At 46.2% G+C, this 16,176-nt stretch overlaps 1 protein-coding gene across 1 annotated transcript in view; it reads right to left on the bottom strand.

Moving 5' to 3' along the window:
- The window catches only part of CALB1 (calbindin 1), a 75,797-nt gene that overhangs the window by 19,055 nt on the left and 40,566 nt on the right, over positions 1–16,176 (bottom strand). The window contains exons 6-7 of the mRNA XM_083187088.1: positions 12,187–12,264; positions 6,012–6,067 (exon numbers count right to left, since the gene is read on the bottom strand). Of these exons, the coding sequence (XP_083043214.1) occupies positions 6,012–6,067; positions 12,187–12,264 (134 nt within the window). The remainder of the gene's footprint in view (positions 1–6,011; positions 6,068–12,186; positions 12,265–16,176) is intronic.

Here is a 16,176-nt window from a genome sequence, read left to right as displayed (position 1 = left end):
TGTCACTTTCTGAATCTCTCATCCTATTAAATCTCACCCCTTATGTGGAATCCTTGTTTGAATTCCATTCAGAGGGAATTAAACTGCATCCATACATCAAAATTATTGTTGAATAAAATGAATCTAATTAAATCTTCGGTACTATTCTTTATGTGTACTCTCTGTTCTGAGGGCCTGATTCTTCTCTGTAGCCCAGAGCTGAAAGAGGATCATCTTCCCTGTCACAGTTACATTATTTATTTATTTATTTACAGTTTCTTATACAGCGCAGCAGATTCCGTTACAGTGTCTTATATAGCGCAGCAGATTCCGTTACAGTGTCTTATATAGCGCAGCAGATTCCGTTACAGTTTTTTATATAGCGCAGCAGATTCCGTTACAGTGTCTTATACAGCGCAGAAGATTCCGTTACAGTTTCTTATATAGTGCAGCAGATTCCGTTACAGTGTCTTATATAGTGCAGCAGATTCCGTTACAGCATCTTATACAGCGCAGCAGATTCCGTTACAGTGGGGGAGATTCTCTAAGCTAAAAATGCGGTAAAAACCCCATTATGCGGTAAAAACCCGGCGAGGGGCATCGCCAGAAAAATCTGGCGATGCCCCATAGAAGCCAATGGGCTTCTACCGCATCCCCCCGCCGCCCCACACGGACCCCCGCCGCCCCGCATCGCCCCCTCCCCCCTCACCTGTATCCGAGCAGCACAGAGCTGTGCTGCCCGGACCTGTGACCTCCTCCCTGCACCGATCCTCTTCCGGGTGCAGGAAGGAGGAGAGCCCGGTGCAGCAGCAGCAGCGCCGGGTGTGGGAGGGAGGGGGGAACCGCCGGGACCTGCTTGGACCCGGCGACTCTCACCGCAAAGGACAGCTCTTAACGCAAGAGCTGTCCTTTGCTATAATTATCGCATATGTTAGATCATATGCGATAATTCTAAATGCGATGGGCGGCGAAGGGGGGCGGAGATTCTTAGAGAATCTCCCCCAGTGTGTTATATAGCACAGCAGATTCCGTTACAGTGTCTTATATAGCGCAGCAGATTCCGTTACAGCATCTTATATAGCGCAGCAGATTCCGTTACAGGGTCTTATATAGCGCAGCAGATTCCGTTACAGGGTCTTATATAGCGCAGCAGATTCCGTTACAGTTTCTTATATAGCGCAGCAGATTCCGTTGCGCTTCACAATAGTAGACGGTGATAAAACAAACTGGGTAACAACAGACAGACTTGGAGGTAGGAGAGCCCTGCTGCAAGCTTACAATCTATAAACAGTGGCGTAACTATAGTCCCGCAGCCCCCGCGGTGGCGGGGAGGCGCTAGGCAGGTGTGGGCGCCTGGGGGGTCTGCGGGACTATAGTTACCACCTGGTCTCGGCTCCCGACTCCTGCCCTCCCCCTCCTTACCACATTGCCGCCGGCGCCGCTGCCTCTAACCCGACACGCAGATCTGTGTCGGGTGACGGGCGGCCCCCGGCTCCGGCTGCAGTGCTAATATAATAAGAGACACTCGGAAAATGGCTGCCCCCATAATGCTGTATGGGGAAGCCATTTTCCGAGTGTCTGTTATTATATTAGCACTGCAGCCGGAGCCGGGGACCGCCCGTCACCCGACACAGATCTGTTTGAATCCCCCCCGCCCGAAATGTCTGGCGGGGGGGGGGGGGGGGGGCGCAAAAAAAGTAGTTACACCTGTCTATAAAGATATAGGAGGGAAACACAAGGGACAGGCACCTGTAATAGCATAGCAGTCCTACCAAGATACAAGTCCAGAAGGGAAGCTATATAATACATAAGTGCCTCAGAGGGTTATGCGTGTGGTACATAAATATGATAGGCTTGCCTGAAGAGGTGAGTTTTCAGGGAACACTTGAAAGTTTGGAGGCTAGTGGAGAGTCTTATTGTGCGTGGACGGGCATTCCATAGGATGGGAGCAGCCCAATGGATTATATAAATATTTCATCACCGGGTGATACATATGGGCCCCTACAAATGTTTGCCTTGGTGCCTGCTGTATATCTATTATACCACATTGTAATGTGGTATAAAATGAACTGGAGGGCATTATAATGGAACATAATATGACCTGGGGTACTGTAATGTGGCACAATATGATCTGGTGGCACTATAGTGGGGCATAATATGATCTGGGGATACAGTATGTCATAATGTGAATCTGAGATACTGTGTGGTATAATGTGTACTGACAGCCCTACAATGTGACTACATGTAAACTGGGAAACTATAACTATTAGTCAACAGGTAAATGGTCAACACATGAAAAAAGTTGACATACATGTAGTCAAGAGATCAGCACAAGCATAAAACCACCTTTTTAAAAAAGAAAAAGAAAACGCTAGAAAGAAAAACTCATGTCAACCTTTTTCATGTCGACCTATTAGCTGTGTCAACCTTTTCATGTGTCAACCGTTTGCCTGTCGACCAATAGTAGTTGACCTATTGTCTGTCGACCTAAATTACTGTCAACCTATCAACCGCATACCCAATGAGCTACGTCATCCCCGAACCCACCAAATCAGGGGCTCATTTGGGAGTGAAAGCATTTGCGTTAAGAATATGTAAGAAAAGACGCAGTTTTAAAATTGTGTTTCCTCCAAAAGGGAGTTTCTGCGGAAGCATCAATATATAACTTTAGCTGAGATATAGGTGTATCATGTCACAGAGATCGACAAGTACCAACCAGATTCTGAATGTACAAGCTGTGTTTGAAAAATGACAGTTAGGAACTGACTGGTTGGTATGTTATGCTAATACGCCATTCTGTCCTGGGCCTTTGCTTGCCCACTCCTGCTCGACTCGTTCCAAGTCCGAATCAATATTGTACTAAAACCTATATGGGGATTTATGCATATAGAAATAGTATTTGAATCTATAAAAAGTAAAGTTTAGCCGCAAACAAAATAAACCGTTTTCTGAGATTACAGAGAAGACATTAGATATCTTTTCATTAACAGCAACATAATTATGCGGAAAGTTTAGCCCTCCTCTCCATTTTCCATTCTGCTGATTATCTGGCCGCTCATTGAGAGCACAATGAATCCGAAACAATGGTTGTACTGTATACCTCAAATCGCAGGAAGCATCGCGTCTCCAAAATTAAATCACATAATATTTTTTTTTTATATCTAAAAGTAGAATTTTACTTTGAAGCTCCTGCTTTGTAATTATAGCTATTTTAGATTGACAATATGTTGTTGTTTAAGAAGTAGCAATTACTGGAAATTAATGTGAAAATACAAATTGCTGAAAACAGACTATGTGGTGAATTCAATTAGCCACAGTAAATTTCCGAGGCTAATTGATCCCCCGGGAACCAATCAGCTGGCACTATCGGGGATTTTTTATTCTCACCAGCCCAGAGGTGGTTTTCACAATAGTAACTGGAGCTTATCGCAGAATCATATTTTTTTCATGCCAAAACAACCAGTTAAAATTGAATTGCCCGATAATGACATTCGGTCAAAAATCACTCTAAAAGACATGTTTTTTTTTTCACCGAAAGTCTAGAATTGAATTCCCCCCTTACCATAGGCGAATCTAGGGGGTGGTCCGGGGGTGCACAGGACCACCCATTAGCCCATTTTGTAGCTGAGGGATGGGGCTTTCCAACGAGCCCAGCCCGTGTCTCTAGTCCCCTGGGAACCGGAGATACTGCTAGGCAAAGCACCCCGTGCAAAGGGGGTACCTGCTGGCTTCTGACAGGAGCCTGCAGTGGTGTCCTTGCCGCACGGGTACCTGCGGTGCTGTGTATAAATCTGGCGGCGGTGGGGGGTCCCTGCAGTGAATAAGAAATAACTAGCACTATCCACCGGGCTATGCGGCGGTGCGGGAAGCGCTGCAGGGTTTGAAAATACTGGCCGATCAGAGATTCAGCCAATCAGCGTGCGGCCAGTGTTTTTAAAACAGAAGCGCTTCCCGCACCACCGCATAGCGCTAGTTATTTCTTATTCACTGCAAGGACCCCCCGCCGCCAGCTTTATACGCAGCGCCGCAGGTACCCGCGCGGCAAGGACACCACTGCAGGCTCCTGTCAGACGCCAGCATAGACCCTCCTGCCCACTCCCCAGATGGCACAACAGGAACCGCCCGCCTTCACCCCCTGGCACCGGGGCACCCCCACCCCGACTCGCCTGGGGTGCTCCGATGCCTTGCACCGGCCCTGACTATGGTGCGCGGCATCATGTGTAATGGGTACTATGGTGTGCGAAATCATGTGTAATGGGTACTATGGTGTGCGGCATCATGTGTAATGGGTACTATGGTGCCATCAAGCAAGAACCCCCTAGCAATGAGCACATAGGTAAGCAGCACTTATGTGGCAAATATGTAATGGTCATCATGATGTGTGGCACAATGTGTAATGGGCATTATGGTGTGTGGCCTTATGTGTAATTGGCATTACTGTGTATGGTCTAAAGTGTAATACCACACCCCTTTTTGTGATGCCACGCCTCCTTCCCATGAGACCACGCCCCCTTTTTGACGCGCGGCTACGCCGCGCAAAGGTCCGCCTTCTGTTATGTCTGGATCTGGGACCACCCATTACCATAATTCTACATTCGCCTATGCCCCTTACACCATTAAGGGAACTTATCCCAAAGCAAATCCTTGATAGAAAACATATTAATTTGCAATTAATTAGTTTATTATCATATCCATAAGCACTTAAGGTGCCCATACACATGTGAGATATTGGAAGCAATCCATGCAATTTCGATAAATCGCATGTCATCGCATGTGTTACCCGACATGATATGCGGGCCCGCTGGTAAAATCTTGCATCACCAGATATAATGTGCTGCACACAGGTTCAATCTCTCACCCCAGCGTCACCCGATGCCACCAGCGGGCGACCCGCGGGTGCCTTTCCCTACGTCGCTGCGCACAACGATGCATTTCAAAAGATTGGGCGGTCCTCTCAGCCAATCTCTCAGCCAATCAGCTGCCACCCAAATGTGAGCCCCGCCCAGTCTGTTTTTAAAAATTCTGCCAACCGCCGCCAGATCCGCTGACTACCGCCGCCCACCCCGCTTCCACTGCTAGCTACCGCCACCAGGTGACTACCTGCCCCCCGTCCGGTTCCAGCACTCAATGTGTGACCGCATGCGGGGAAAAAAGCAATTCAAATGCAATGGGATCCGATGGGAAATCAAATTGCGATGTCGCATCTCATCCGATTGCACTAGTGTATGGCCACCATTACAGTTTCTGCACCAGACCAATGAACTTCTGTCAAGTAATCTTGTTAAGTGATCTCTGAAACAACCCATTACTTCTTGTCTTTGCTTTGGCTAATTCCTTGTATTTGTTATCGAACAGACAGATGAGAAGTGATTGAGTAATGATGTGCAATAGCCAAGTACTGTATGTACTTATGTGGCTGCAACACATTACCGACCAGCCACTAACAATTTATGAGATGGAAAGTGCTGTATTTCACTTGATCGTTATAAGTCAGAGGGTTATATACCGGAATAAGAATACATTTTCTATCAACTTGTATTTCAGGTTAAATATTCCTGTGTCACTGCTCCCGATTTTGCCTATGGCATGTTCTGCTGGAGCAGATGGGGAGGAGGAACACCTGAATGAAATTTAACAAGGAAATAAATCATATTCCTATTGGATGTAAAACAGGAGATCTGGGCAAAGATCCTACAATTACATTTCATAGCTGCAAATAATTATGTAGACCATGCACACATGTTTTTTCCATTTATGAAATGACTATTAATCAACGGCAACGGTTCTTTATTCTGCTTATTACTGTATATGCTGACCTTATAATATGTAATCATTAACTGCCAAGGTGACCATGACGTCTATCCACATAATGGAAAACCGAAATCAATATACAATTTTGACACAGTGTTTTAAATGCAATTTCAAATATTGTATTTACAACATTTTGTTTAATGAAAATTTACACGTGAGATGTTTTATTTTAATGTAATATTATAACTGTATATGTTAGGTTTACAGGTTTTTTTTCTTACCTTGCCATTTCTGTAAGTCCCAATTTTCCATCATTATTCGAATCAAACATTTTAAGCTGCAAAATGACAAACATCTTGTGTAAATAAGATTATTTTAATTATACAGCAGGTAATACTATTTTTTCTGTTGTTGTTTAAATGTGTTGACATAAATGTATGAAACACTGAACCATTTGTATATTATAGTCGTGGTTTAGAGGAGTCTAAACATCTCCACCCGCCAATGGTGTCCCATCAGCCTGAACTTAATTAACGCATAAACTAATTTACAAAAAGACACTCCCAGAAAATATCAGTATGCCGTCCCCAAACACCCGATGCCTGTCACTCAACTTGCGAATGGCCAACGATGGCTAGCAATCGCTGCTTTGTTCACACGGATGGCTCGCACATGTGCACTGCGGACCGTGCGCATTCTCGGTCATCCTATAAGCGATCATGGCTGAATCAGGCCCTTGATGTAGGTACGTACAGTTATATGCACACACATGCTAAGATAACATAAATGATGAAATACAAAAAAAGGCACATAATATAAACAACGCCAATGTCCCTTCTATACCATGACTAATCTCAAGAGAATATTGAGTAAAATTAGTTATGATTGAACCAGTACTATTTAATAGAATATGTCAAAATTAGAACAAAGACAGTAATTAGAATAATAAAATAATAATAAAAAAGTAACAATGTGTCATTAGGTAAAATACAGTATTCAAAATATTATTGGGGCACATTGGGGCAGTCAGAGGTCATTATAAGGGTTCCTTGCATTGATTTGGCAGACTCTAAACAAAACTGGTGACATTGCGAACTAATTCAACACTTGGATATTTTGGTTGTTCCAGACAAATTAATGAGACTTGAACTTGAAGTGATAAATCGAAAAGTCAAGGTAGTGTTTTCCAACTCTAGTTCTCAGGGACTCCTAACAGTGCATGTTTTCCAGATCTCCTAGTTTGTGCACAGCTATGTTCATTAGTGGCTAAAAATTGCAAAAGAGTCGCCGGCAGTGATACTGTAAAACACTTTGGGAAACACTGGTGTATAGCAAAGAAACTCAGACCCTGCATTGCTCTGTGTGTACACAATGTGAAAAATGGGTGTGGCCAGGCCTCTTGGGCACTCCATTTCGCGGCATGCCACTGAAGTGGGGCACTATAAGGTGGCCACACTGGCTCATAAGGCCATCTGCTCTTCTGCCATTGGTCATTATGCACATACTGTATACAGTTCATATTCAGAATGTGGGAGACTCCTGCTTTTTTGATAGTCCCCTACAGCTCCCGGAAAGGGTAGGTGACTCTAGACCGCATTCGACCTGCTTTCAAGTGAAGAGACCATAATAGTGATAAAATCAATACAATCTCAGTCTCGCCCCCTAACTGCGGTTCCACAAATTATGGGCAATTACCCCTTTTAGTCATCCTAGTGACATCCTAGTCTAGCCCCCGCCCCTTAAATACCCCTTTCACATTGCATATGCCAGTTCACAACCTGGATTTGTACACGGGTCCGCCCCAAAAGAGACCCAGTATTTGCTATGCAAGGTACCTAACAGCGATCCAGCAGCAAGCCCGTCAACAAGCCCATCTGCTGACGTCATCTTGGGGTTGCATTGCTTCATCAGGGGGCAGGGTAGGAGGCAGCACTTGGAGCTGATGCTGCCTCCTCCCTATATTGTGAACGGAACTCGGGTCGCTAGACCTGGGTTACCCGCCCACACTGCACAGCAACCCACGTCTGACCCGGGATTAACCCTTCTCTTAACCTGGGTCGGAATGCCAGGTTGCTGGAGCCAGGTATTTTCAGAAGGTCCTTTCACACCGCACGTCGACCTTGGTTGACCCAGCAACAACCTGTGTTATTTGTGCGATGTGAAAGGGGTAAATGTATCCTGTTATATCTCTTTTCTGGGCTTCTACCCGAAAAAGAAGACAAAAAGGTATGCAAGAATGGTACAGTTTTAAACAGTGGTGGCTCCAGAGGCGGGGCTGCAGCACAATTCAAAATTAGAGGAGAATCACCAACTGCCAGTGAGTCAGTTTGGGATCATAGTTGATGGCAGTGGGTGTGGCTCCCCTATTTCAATTTTGAACTGTGTTTGCAAAAAGTAGGTGCAAGCTACCGAAAAAATGGAGTTTAGCTGAACACCTGTGTACGCATGGGGCACTGATATAGGCAGATACTTTATGTATGTATAATAGAAATGTACGGCTTGTATTATCTTACGGAACGTTGCTATCACCGAGATGCCTCAATTATTTACATTTTTATGGTTTTGACTTTTTCTGACCTTTATGAATACTGGGTGTCTGGGTATTAGATATCATAGATGAATATTCTAAATGTATCTTTAGCAGTTATTAATGCATTTTCTACAAGTGTAAAAATTCCAGGAACGAGAGACTCTTCTCAACTTGTTTCCATTGTGTCGGTGCTGCTGGCACTCACCGGCGCCTTAACATTAAGCTCATCTTCAGTTTCTGACTTCACAGTGAATAGGTGCATTGTCAAGAAGCCAACGCCACACTTGGCTAGATTCCGACACGCAGAGTCTTTGAACAACAGTTGCTTTTGAAGACACATCACTGCCACAGGAGAGGGCCGCACACTTCTGAATTAAACTTCAGACTATCAATAAATGAAAGAGAGGCGGGCCGCCTTGGAGTAAAACCCCATTGTACTGAGCAGCCACAGGCGGCTCATGTTTATTCAAAGAAGTATGTCTAGCTGCTGATAAACCACTTCATTATAGCAACAGCTGGAATGAAAGGCAGGATATCGTACAACCCAAGCGGGCGATCTTTACTGGCTCTGATTTTAAACTCTATACCTTTACACTGGAATCATATTATCACTTCTCGGTGAATACTCCGGCATATTCCTAATTAAATTGATTGAAATGAAAAATTATTAGGTGTTGGGTAAGTAGGTCTTTGACATACCCAAAAATTGAATGGGTATTATATTTTATACGGCAGCGCTGCGCCGCGGGAGGACCTAGGCTGGCACATTCTCAACTGAACCTTTCTTTTTAAATTACATGCATTCTTACTCATTAAGAATTAGGGCACTTAATAATAGCCGAGCGGAATATCATAGAAGATAATGACTTTGCCTTTGCGGCATGAAAGCTTCAATAAACGGAGGAGAAAAATGAATACGTCTCTCTACACCTATTAACTACTAGTAGTTGGCCTCTCGGATCACTTCTAAATCTATATGTGCGATACTATTATTAATCCTAGTTGCACTTAATATTTCATACTATCAGCACAATGAGGTTGATTTAATGAACAGACTAAATGGATGTGTCAGCTTGAATTTTTAATATTATAGCCGTGCGCTATTCAGTCACTCTGCAGTAAATCAAAAATATATCTAGACACTTGGACGCATCGGAGGTCATTTACAGTATGAAGCCCAAAAGCACTGAAGTGCAGCGGATCACCTTGTCCAGGTTATGGAAGATGGTGGCGTTTCGTGGGGCAAGACAAATGTTTGCACCTCCCAGTTGGAGGAGATGGCACCACGAGGGCGTTTCCCTGGCAAGAAAGGGCCCGTGTGTTTGCGGATCATTGCAAAAATGAAATTCGATTTTGCAAGCGAGATTACAGGTGAGGAGAGGAAATTTTTTTTTCTTTTATGTAAATGCTCATTGCCAGGGGTTTTGTGCTCATTGACAGGAGTAATATGTTCGTTGGCAGGGGATACATGCTCATTGTAGGGGGTTTATGGTTATTTTCAGGGGGTTCTGTTCTTGGTCTTCTCCTTTTCTCTCTCTATACGTCCACTTTAGGTGAGCTCATTAGCTCTTTTGACTTCCAATATCATCTCTATGCTGATGATACTCAAATCTACTTTTCCTCCCCTGACCTTTCCCCCACTCTCCTCACTCGTATCTCCAACTGTCTCTCTGCTATCTCTTCCTGGATGTCCCAGCGCTTTCTCAAAAATTAACATGTCCAAGACTGAGATGATCATCTTCCCACCCTCCCGCACAACCTCACATCCCACAATCTCATTATCTATTGATGGCCCGACTATCACCCCTAACTCCCAAGTACGCTGTCTTGGAGTAATCCTTGACTCCTCCCTCTCCTTCAAACCACATATTCAGCACCTCTCACAAGCCATTTTCATCTAAAAAATATCCCCAGAATTAGACCTCTTCTCACTCAGGATGCCACTAAGACCATTATCCACTCACTGATCATATCCAGGCTGGACTACTGCAATCTCCTCCTAACTGGTATCCCTGACAAATACCTGTCTCCACTCCAATCTATCTTCAATGCTGCAGCCCAACTCATCTTCCTCACCAAACGCACTACCTCCACCTACAAGCCCTTCACTGGCTTCCCCTTCAGAATTCAATTCAGAATTAAATTCAAACTTCTAACACTCACTTACAAAGCCGTTACCCACTCCTCTCCCATTTACATCTCTGACCTTATATCCCTTTACACTCCCACTCGTCCCCTTCGCTCTGCTAACACCCTTCGGCCGACTTTCTCCCTCTCATCCTCAGACTCTCCACTTCTCTACAGAACTTCAGATGGGCTCTTAAGACCTTCTTCTTCACCAAACCCAGCAAACTGTCCTCTTAACCTTCTGTTCCTTTCCCTGTCTACCCCTCCTGTGTCACCCCTGTCTGTCTGCCCCTCCTCTTTAGAATGTAAGCTCTCACGAGCAGGGACCTCTTATCTCATGTTCTTATCCTTTCTTACTTCAGCAGTCTTCAACTGCACCAAAGCACGCTGTTTGCTGCCACCTGGATAGTTATGTTGCAGCAATCGGCTGATGTTCCTATAATCATTTACCCTGCATTTGTCCTGTATTATCTTCAACTGTAAGTCACTGTTTTCCTGTTTTGATTATTTGTACTCTGTGATTGGGCGCTGCAGAACCCTTATGGTGCCATATAAATAAAGGGTAATAATAATAATAATAATAATGATAATAATAATAATAATAATAATAAAGTTTCTTATTCATTGCCAGTGGTTTTTTGATTGTTAACAGGGGATTACATGCTCTTTGCCAGGGAGTTTCAGGCCTATTGCCAGGGGGTTACAGGCTCATTGCCAGTGGTTTACGTGTTCATTGCCAGGGGTATACATGTTCATTGCCAGGGCCAATATATATCACTTCCCCAAATCCATAACTTCTGGATAGGACCTTTAGCATCTGTCTCCTTCAAGACAGGAGACATTTTTGGATGGACAATTTCAGCAGATTTCATACGGACGGCCAGACCAATTGGAATCTGCAGGGACCAGGCATCCACGCAGCACCGGCTCCCCCAAACCACCACCTAGGCTGCAGTGCCATTGTTACGCCTCTGCTTTGCACATCGCCTAGTTTGTACAGTCTATATTGCATGCTTGCCTACCATTCTGGCCCCCTGGAAAGGTGAGAATCCGATTTCACAGCATCAATGTACTGCACGAGGAGGGGGAGGAGAATGTGTGCAGTAAAGTGATGCTGTGAAATCGGCATCTCCCCTTTCCAGGGGGCCAGAATGGTAGGCAAGCACACACTATATCCCACTACACACCTCTGTGCCAGTAGCGCACGCAGGGGGGGTTTCTGAGTAGCCAGAAACCCCCCCAGGAGTCTAAGGGCCCTAGGCTGAAAGCTGAGGGTCCCCTCTTTCCATGGGTACAAGAAGACATCAAAGCTTCCCCCAACCCTACCGCTGGAGGATCGGTAGGGGCCCCAATACATTGCTATGCCCTGGGGTCTACACTGCTGTTATGTATGTATGTATGTATGTATGTATGTATATATATATGTGTGTGTGTGTATTATTATTATTATTTATATACATTTGGTCTATCTATAATACTTTAACTGACCCGGCATATACTGGGTCACCTAAGTGTCCATCTCCGTGCTTTGCTCCGCCCCTCTGGAAACCCCCTTCTGAAAATCCTGCGTTTGCCACTTCGTGCGTGTGCTATTTGTGTCATCTCCATTTTTGCATCCATAAAAACCGATCCATCCAAGTCAGCCCGAAAAGGTATAACAAACTCAGTGATGTCAGTAGTTCCCTGTACATGAACAGGCTAAATATTGTTCTATGCAAGGTATAAAAGTGATTACAGATGACATTTACATCGGTCAAAGAAATTGAATTTAAAATAAATAACTCCAAGATCCTCCTTACCATTGTTTGTGTGTATTCGTCCAGTTTTGCTTCTTCGTAAGGTTTGTTCGCCTTTTTTAACAAGTCTTTAAGAAAATTCTATGAGGACAAGAAAAAAGAAGAGAAAGGTAAGCACTTTCTATAGCAAGAGCAGGACTGACACGGGTGACCCCACAGGTGATTAAGGTCACACTTAGCACCGGAGAACTTCCAGGGAACAGAAGACATATTACAATATACTGTATACACCAAGACTTCATTACATACACAATAAGTATAACCAATTATATTAAACATGATAATCCAGCCCCACAAATTCAGCACAGTACAAATGGGAATAGATGTAAAGGCTACAAGTAACACCTATCTCATGCTGGATACAACCTGTAAGATTATCTGTCCAATCTTTCTGGTTGGAGCGAAAATATGGTAATGTATGGGAGCTAGTGTGGCCAATCCCAGGATCGGGATCGGCGGGATCCCGGGATTTGGCCTAAAAAAGTCCGGGATTTCAATCCCGGGATTGGAGAATCCAATCCTGGGATTTCGGGATTAGACTGCGCATGCGCAGTCTAATGCCGGGCAGCGTCTGAGCACTCGCTCAGACGCTGCCCGGCTGTTCCCGTAAATTGACCCGGCGTGCGGCCTGCGTAGCGTGACAGTAGAGGTCACGCTGCGCAGGCCACACGTCACCAGTGACCGCCCGCCTACCCGCCGGCCTGCCTCCGCCTGCCCGCCTCTTCTCCGCCGCCCGCCTGCACGCCAGCATGCCTCCGCCCACCTGCCTGCTGTCTTCGATGGAGGTGCACTTGCCGGGAGGCACCGTGCACCTCCAAACCCACTCCCGGCCGGCCGCCCGCTCCCTTATGTAAGTAGATGTGCGGGTCAGCCGGGGTGGGTCCAATGCTAATAATGGGCTTTTTGGTTTGGATGCCAATCCCGGGATCCCGGGAATCCCGGGATTGAGCATTTTTCAATCCCGGATCCCGGGATTGAAAAAATGCCCCGGGATTGGCATCCCTAATGGGAGCAAATGGCAACAAACCCTTTGCTCCCCAAACCCAGAAAGTTAGCAAAAATATCAGTTTGTATCCCAAATATCCATTCTCATCTGTTTTCCAGTGTTTGGGAGAAATTGGTTAATTGTTATTTGCGCTCAGACATTACCAGATTTCAATTCCAATCAGAAAGATTGGACAGATAATCTTATAATGTGAATCCAGCTCTAGTTTCACCTTTTTTTTTTTTTATCTGTTTTGATCTGTTTTATCTGTTTTTATCTGTAAAAAATGACAATGCTGGCTGATATTTCTAATACTCTGTAATATCAGCCAGGACTCGTGCTGCTGCAGATTCTGGTCTTTGAAAAGCTGAGTCTGCATTCGCGGAAACGGCTACTAAATTTGCAAACCAGCGTTCGTTTCCATGGAAAAAAGATGTGGATTTTCCGATTCACATCTTTTCTGGTACGTTTCCAAAAGTTGGAAAGTTGCGTGTCTTTATTTGAACATTCTTTTTAAGGGTGAACTAGAAGTCTAAGGGGCCCAATTAATGCCCCACATTCTGGACTTGTGGTTTGACCAAGTCCCAGCATGCAGCGGAGACCTGGGACTTGTAGTTCAACTGTAAAAAGCAATATTTATTTTTGTAATTTTACACGTATCAGCAGTGGCGTAAGTTTGTCCCAATCCTCCGGAGGCAAGATACATTTTGATGAACCCTGTCCCGATAGATAGGTAGATAGAGAGAAAGAGAGTGCAGTGGCTAGCTGGCTTTGGTGTACAAACTCCTGTGTCACTAGTGTGTCCGTCCACTGCAGCCAGGCAGCTGAACTGGTTAACCACGTAACCCTTCATATGTGAATTGTTGATGCCAGTGCCACAGGTACCGCAAGCTTAGGCAGCAGGAGTGCAGGTTAGGGAATAGGCCAGGTAAGACTGCCGGAGGCGAGGTTATGAGGGAGGTTAAGGTAGCAGAAGGGAAAGCTAGAGGGGAAGTCAGTGTAATACCCCGTACACACAGAGCGACCCGGCTGTTGTGCCCATGATGCTCTGTGCGCATCGATTGTGCAGAGTGGGGCTTCGCCTATTGTTTTTATAGGCAAAGCTGCACACGATCTAGGCAAGCCAGTGCAAGCAGGGATCTAGTCAGGTTAGGGGAGATGATAGGGTAAGGCTGCAGGATGGGGGTGATAGAAGAGAGGATAGGGTAAGGCTGTGGGAGGGGAGGTTAGGGTGTTGGTTAGGCTGAGACTGCAGGAGGGGAGAGGTTAGGCTAAGGCTGCAGAAGGGTACCAGGTTATCTGTCTCTGGATGTAGCCCACACCCTGCTACTACCCTGCACTTTATAAGCTACATTGATGTGTAATCCCACTGCCCTGCATGAGCCATGGGCAAAAGAAATGATAGGGCAGTATCTCCTGGCTGTAGCCAACTCCCTGTTCCTACCCTGCACTTTATAAGCTACAGTAATGTGTAATTCCCCTGACCTGCGTGAGCCATAGGCAGGGGAAGTGATAGGGCAGTATCTCCTGGCTGTGGCTGGTGGTAGCTGCTCACACTACAATTTAGACCTAACCATCGATAGAGGTCAGAGGAGCATGTGTTGGGCTCTCCTCCAATCAGAGCCCAGCACATGCTCTTTTGACCCCACTGCAGTGCCTTTTGGGATTTTTTACCCAGTAGTGAACTGCAGAGTAATGTCTGTGCTGCCCTGACCCCATCCCCTGCATCAGAGTTAATCACCAGCAGACGGGTCCCTCCTGCTTCGCTACTTCGGGAGGGAGAAAGGGGCACTCTGCATGGGCTGTGAGTACAACAGAGCTGGAGGCAATGGAGGAGACGCCCAGCGGCAGATGACTTTATTGCCTCCGCCAGTTCCGCCCCTGAGTATCAGCCCGGCGTTGACCGCCCTGGGATACCAAGGACTGCCCTGGGCTTCAGCCTTGGATGGGGGACCCCCCTTTAATGTGGGATTCTGACCTCCCCACAAACTCGTCCCGGGCTGACAGGCCACTGTGCTCATGGTACGGCCGGGGGACCTTGTATAAAAAGTGGCCCCCGGCTGTGGCATGACTGGCTGTTGAAGCTCGATGCAGGTTCCAAAATACGGGGGGCCCCCAGTTTATTTGTCCCCCGTATTTTTGGAACCAGGACCGGTCCAAGAGCCTGGTGCTAGTTTCTGAAATACAGGAGACCCCTACACATTTTGTCCCCCTTATTTTTGAAACCAGGGCTGGTTCAATGCGCCCGAGCTGGATATGCTCAGGAGTGGGGACCCCACGTCACTTTTTTTCCTTCAAATTTTCACTTTAACACATTTTTTGGGGACAGAACCATGTAGAGATCTCCCTAAACTGTGCATGGTTCTGTCAAACTCCCCAGACTGGGGCTGGTCTATTTTGTTTAAGGATTTAGGTACTTGTGTATTTTGGCGGCGCCCGATTTCTGCATCGTACGATGAACGTATCGCATTGCATGCCATGTACCCGATGGCATGCGATGCGATGCGATTTTGACCCCCTATACGATTAAAAATCGTATAAGCACCCTAAAGGGTGCTTTTGAGCACCCTAATGGGTGCTTACAATGTTAAATGCACCCCCACGCCACCCCCCCACTATAAACGTGAACCCGAAGCGTGGCGAGTGCAGCGAGCCCGCGAGGGGCGGCGGTACGCATCCTACGACATTTTCATACCCCCACTATCCACGTCGGCGTGGAGTTGAGAATAGAATAGTGTGACGAGCGCAGCGAGCCACCGAGCCCGAAGCGTGGCGAGCGGACGCGGATACCTTCACAGGTAACCGCGTCCCTTCGCGGGCTTCACAGGTATCCGCGTCCGCTCGCCACGCTTCGGGCTCGGTGGCTCGCTGCGCTCGCCACACTAATCTATTCTCAACTCCACGCCAATGTGGATAGTGGGGGTATGAAAAGGTCGTAGGACGCGTACTGCCGCCGCTCGCCACGCTTCGGGTTCACGTTTATAGTGGAGGGGTGGCGTGGGGGTGCA

This window comes from Crinia signifera, chromosome 5 (assembly GCF_055691185.1).
Source record: "Crinia signifera chromosome 5, ASM5569118v1, whole genome shotgun sequence".
NCBI lineage: Eukaryota > Metazoa > Chordata > Amphibia > Anura > Myobatrachidae > Crinia > Crinia signifera.
This window is presented reverse-complemented; position numbering and strand designations above follow the sequence as displayed.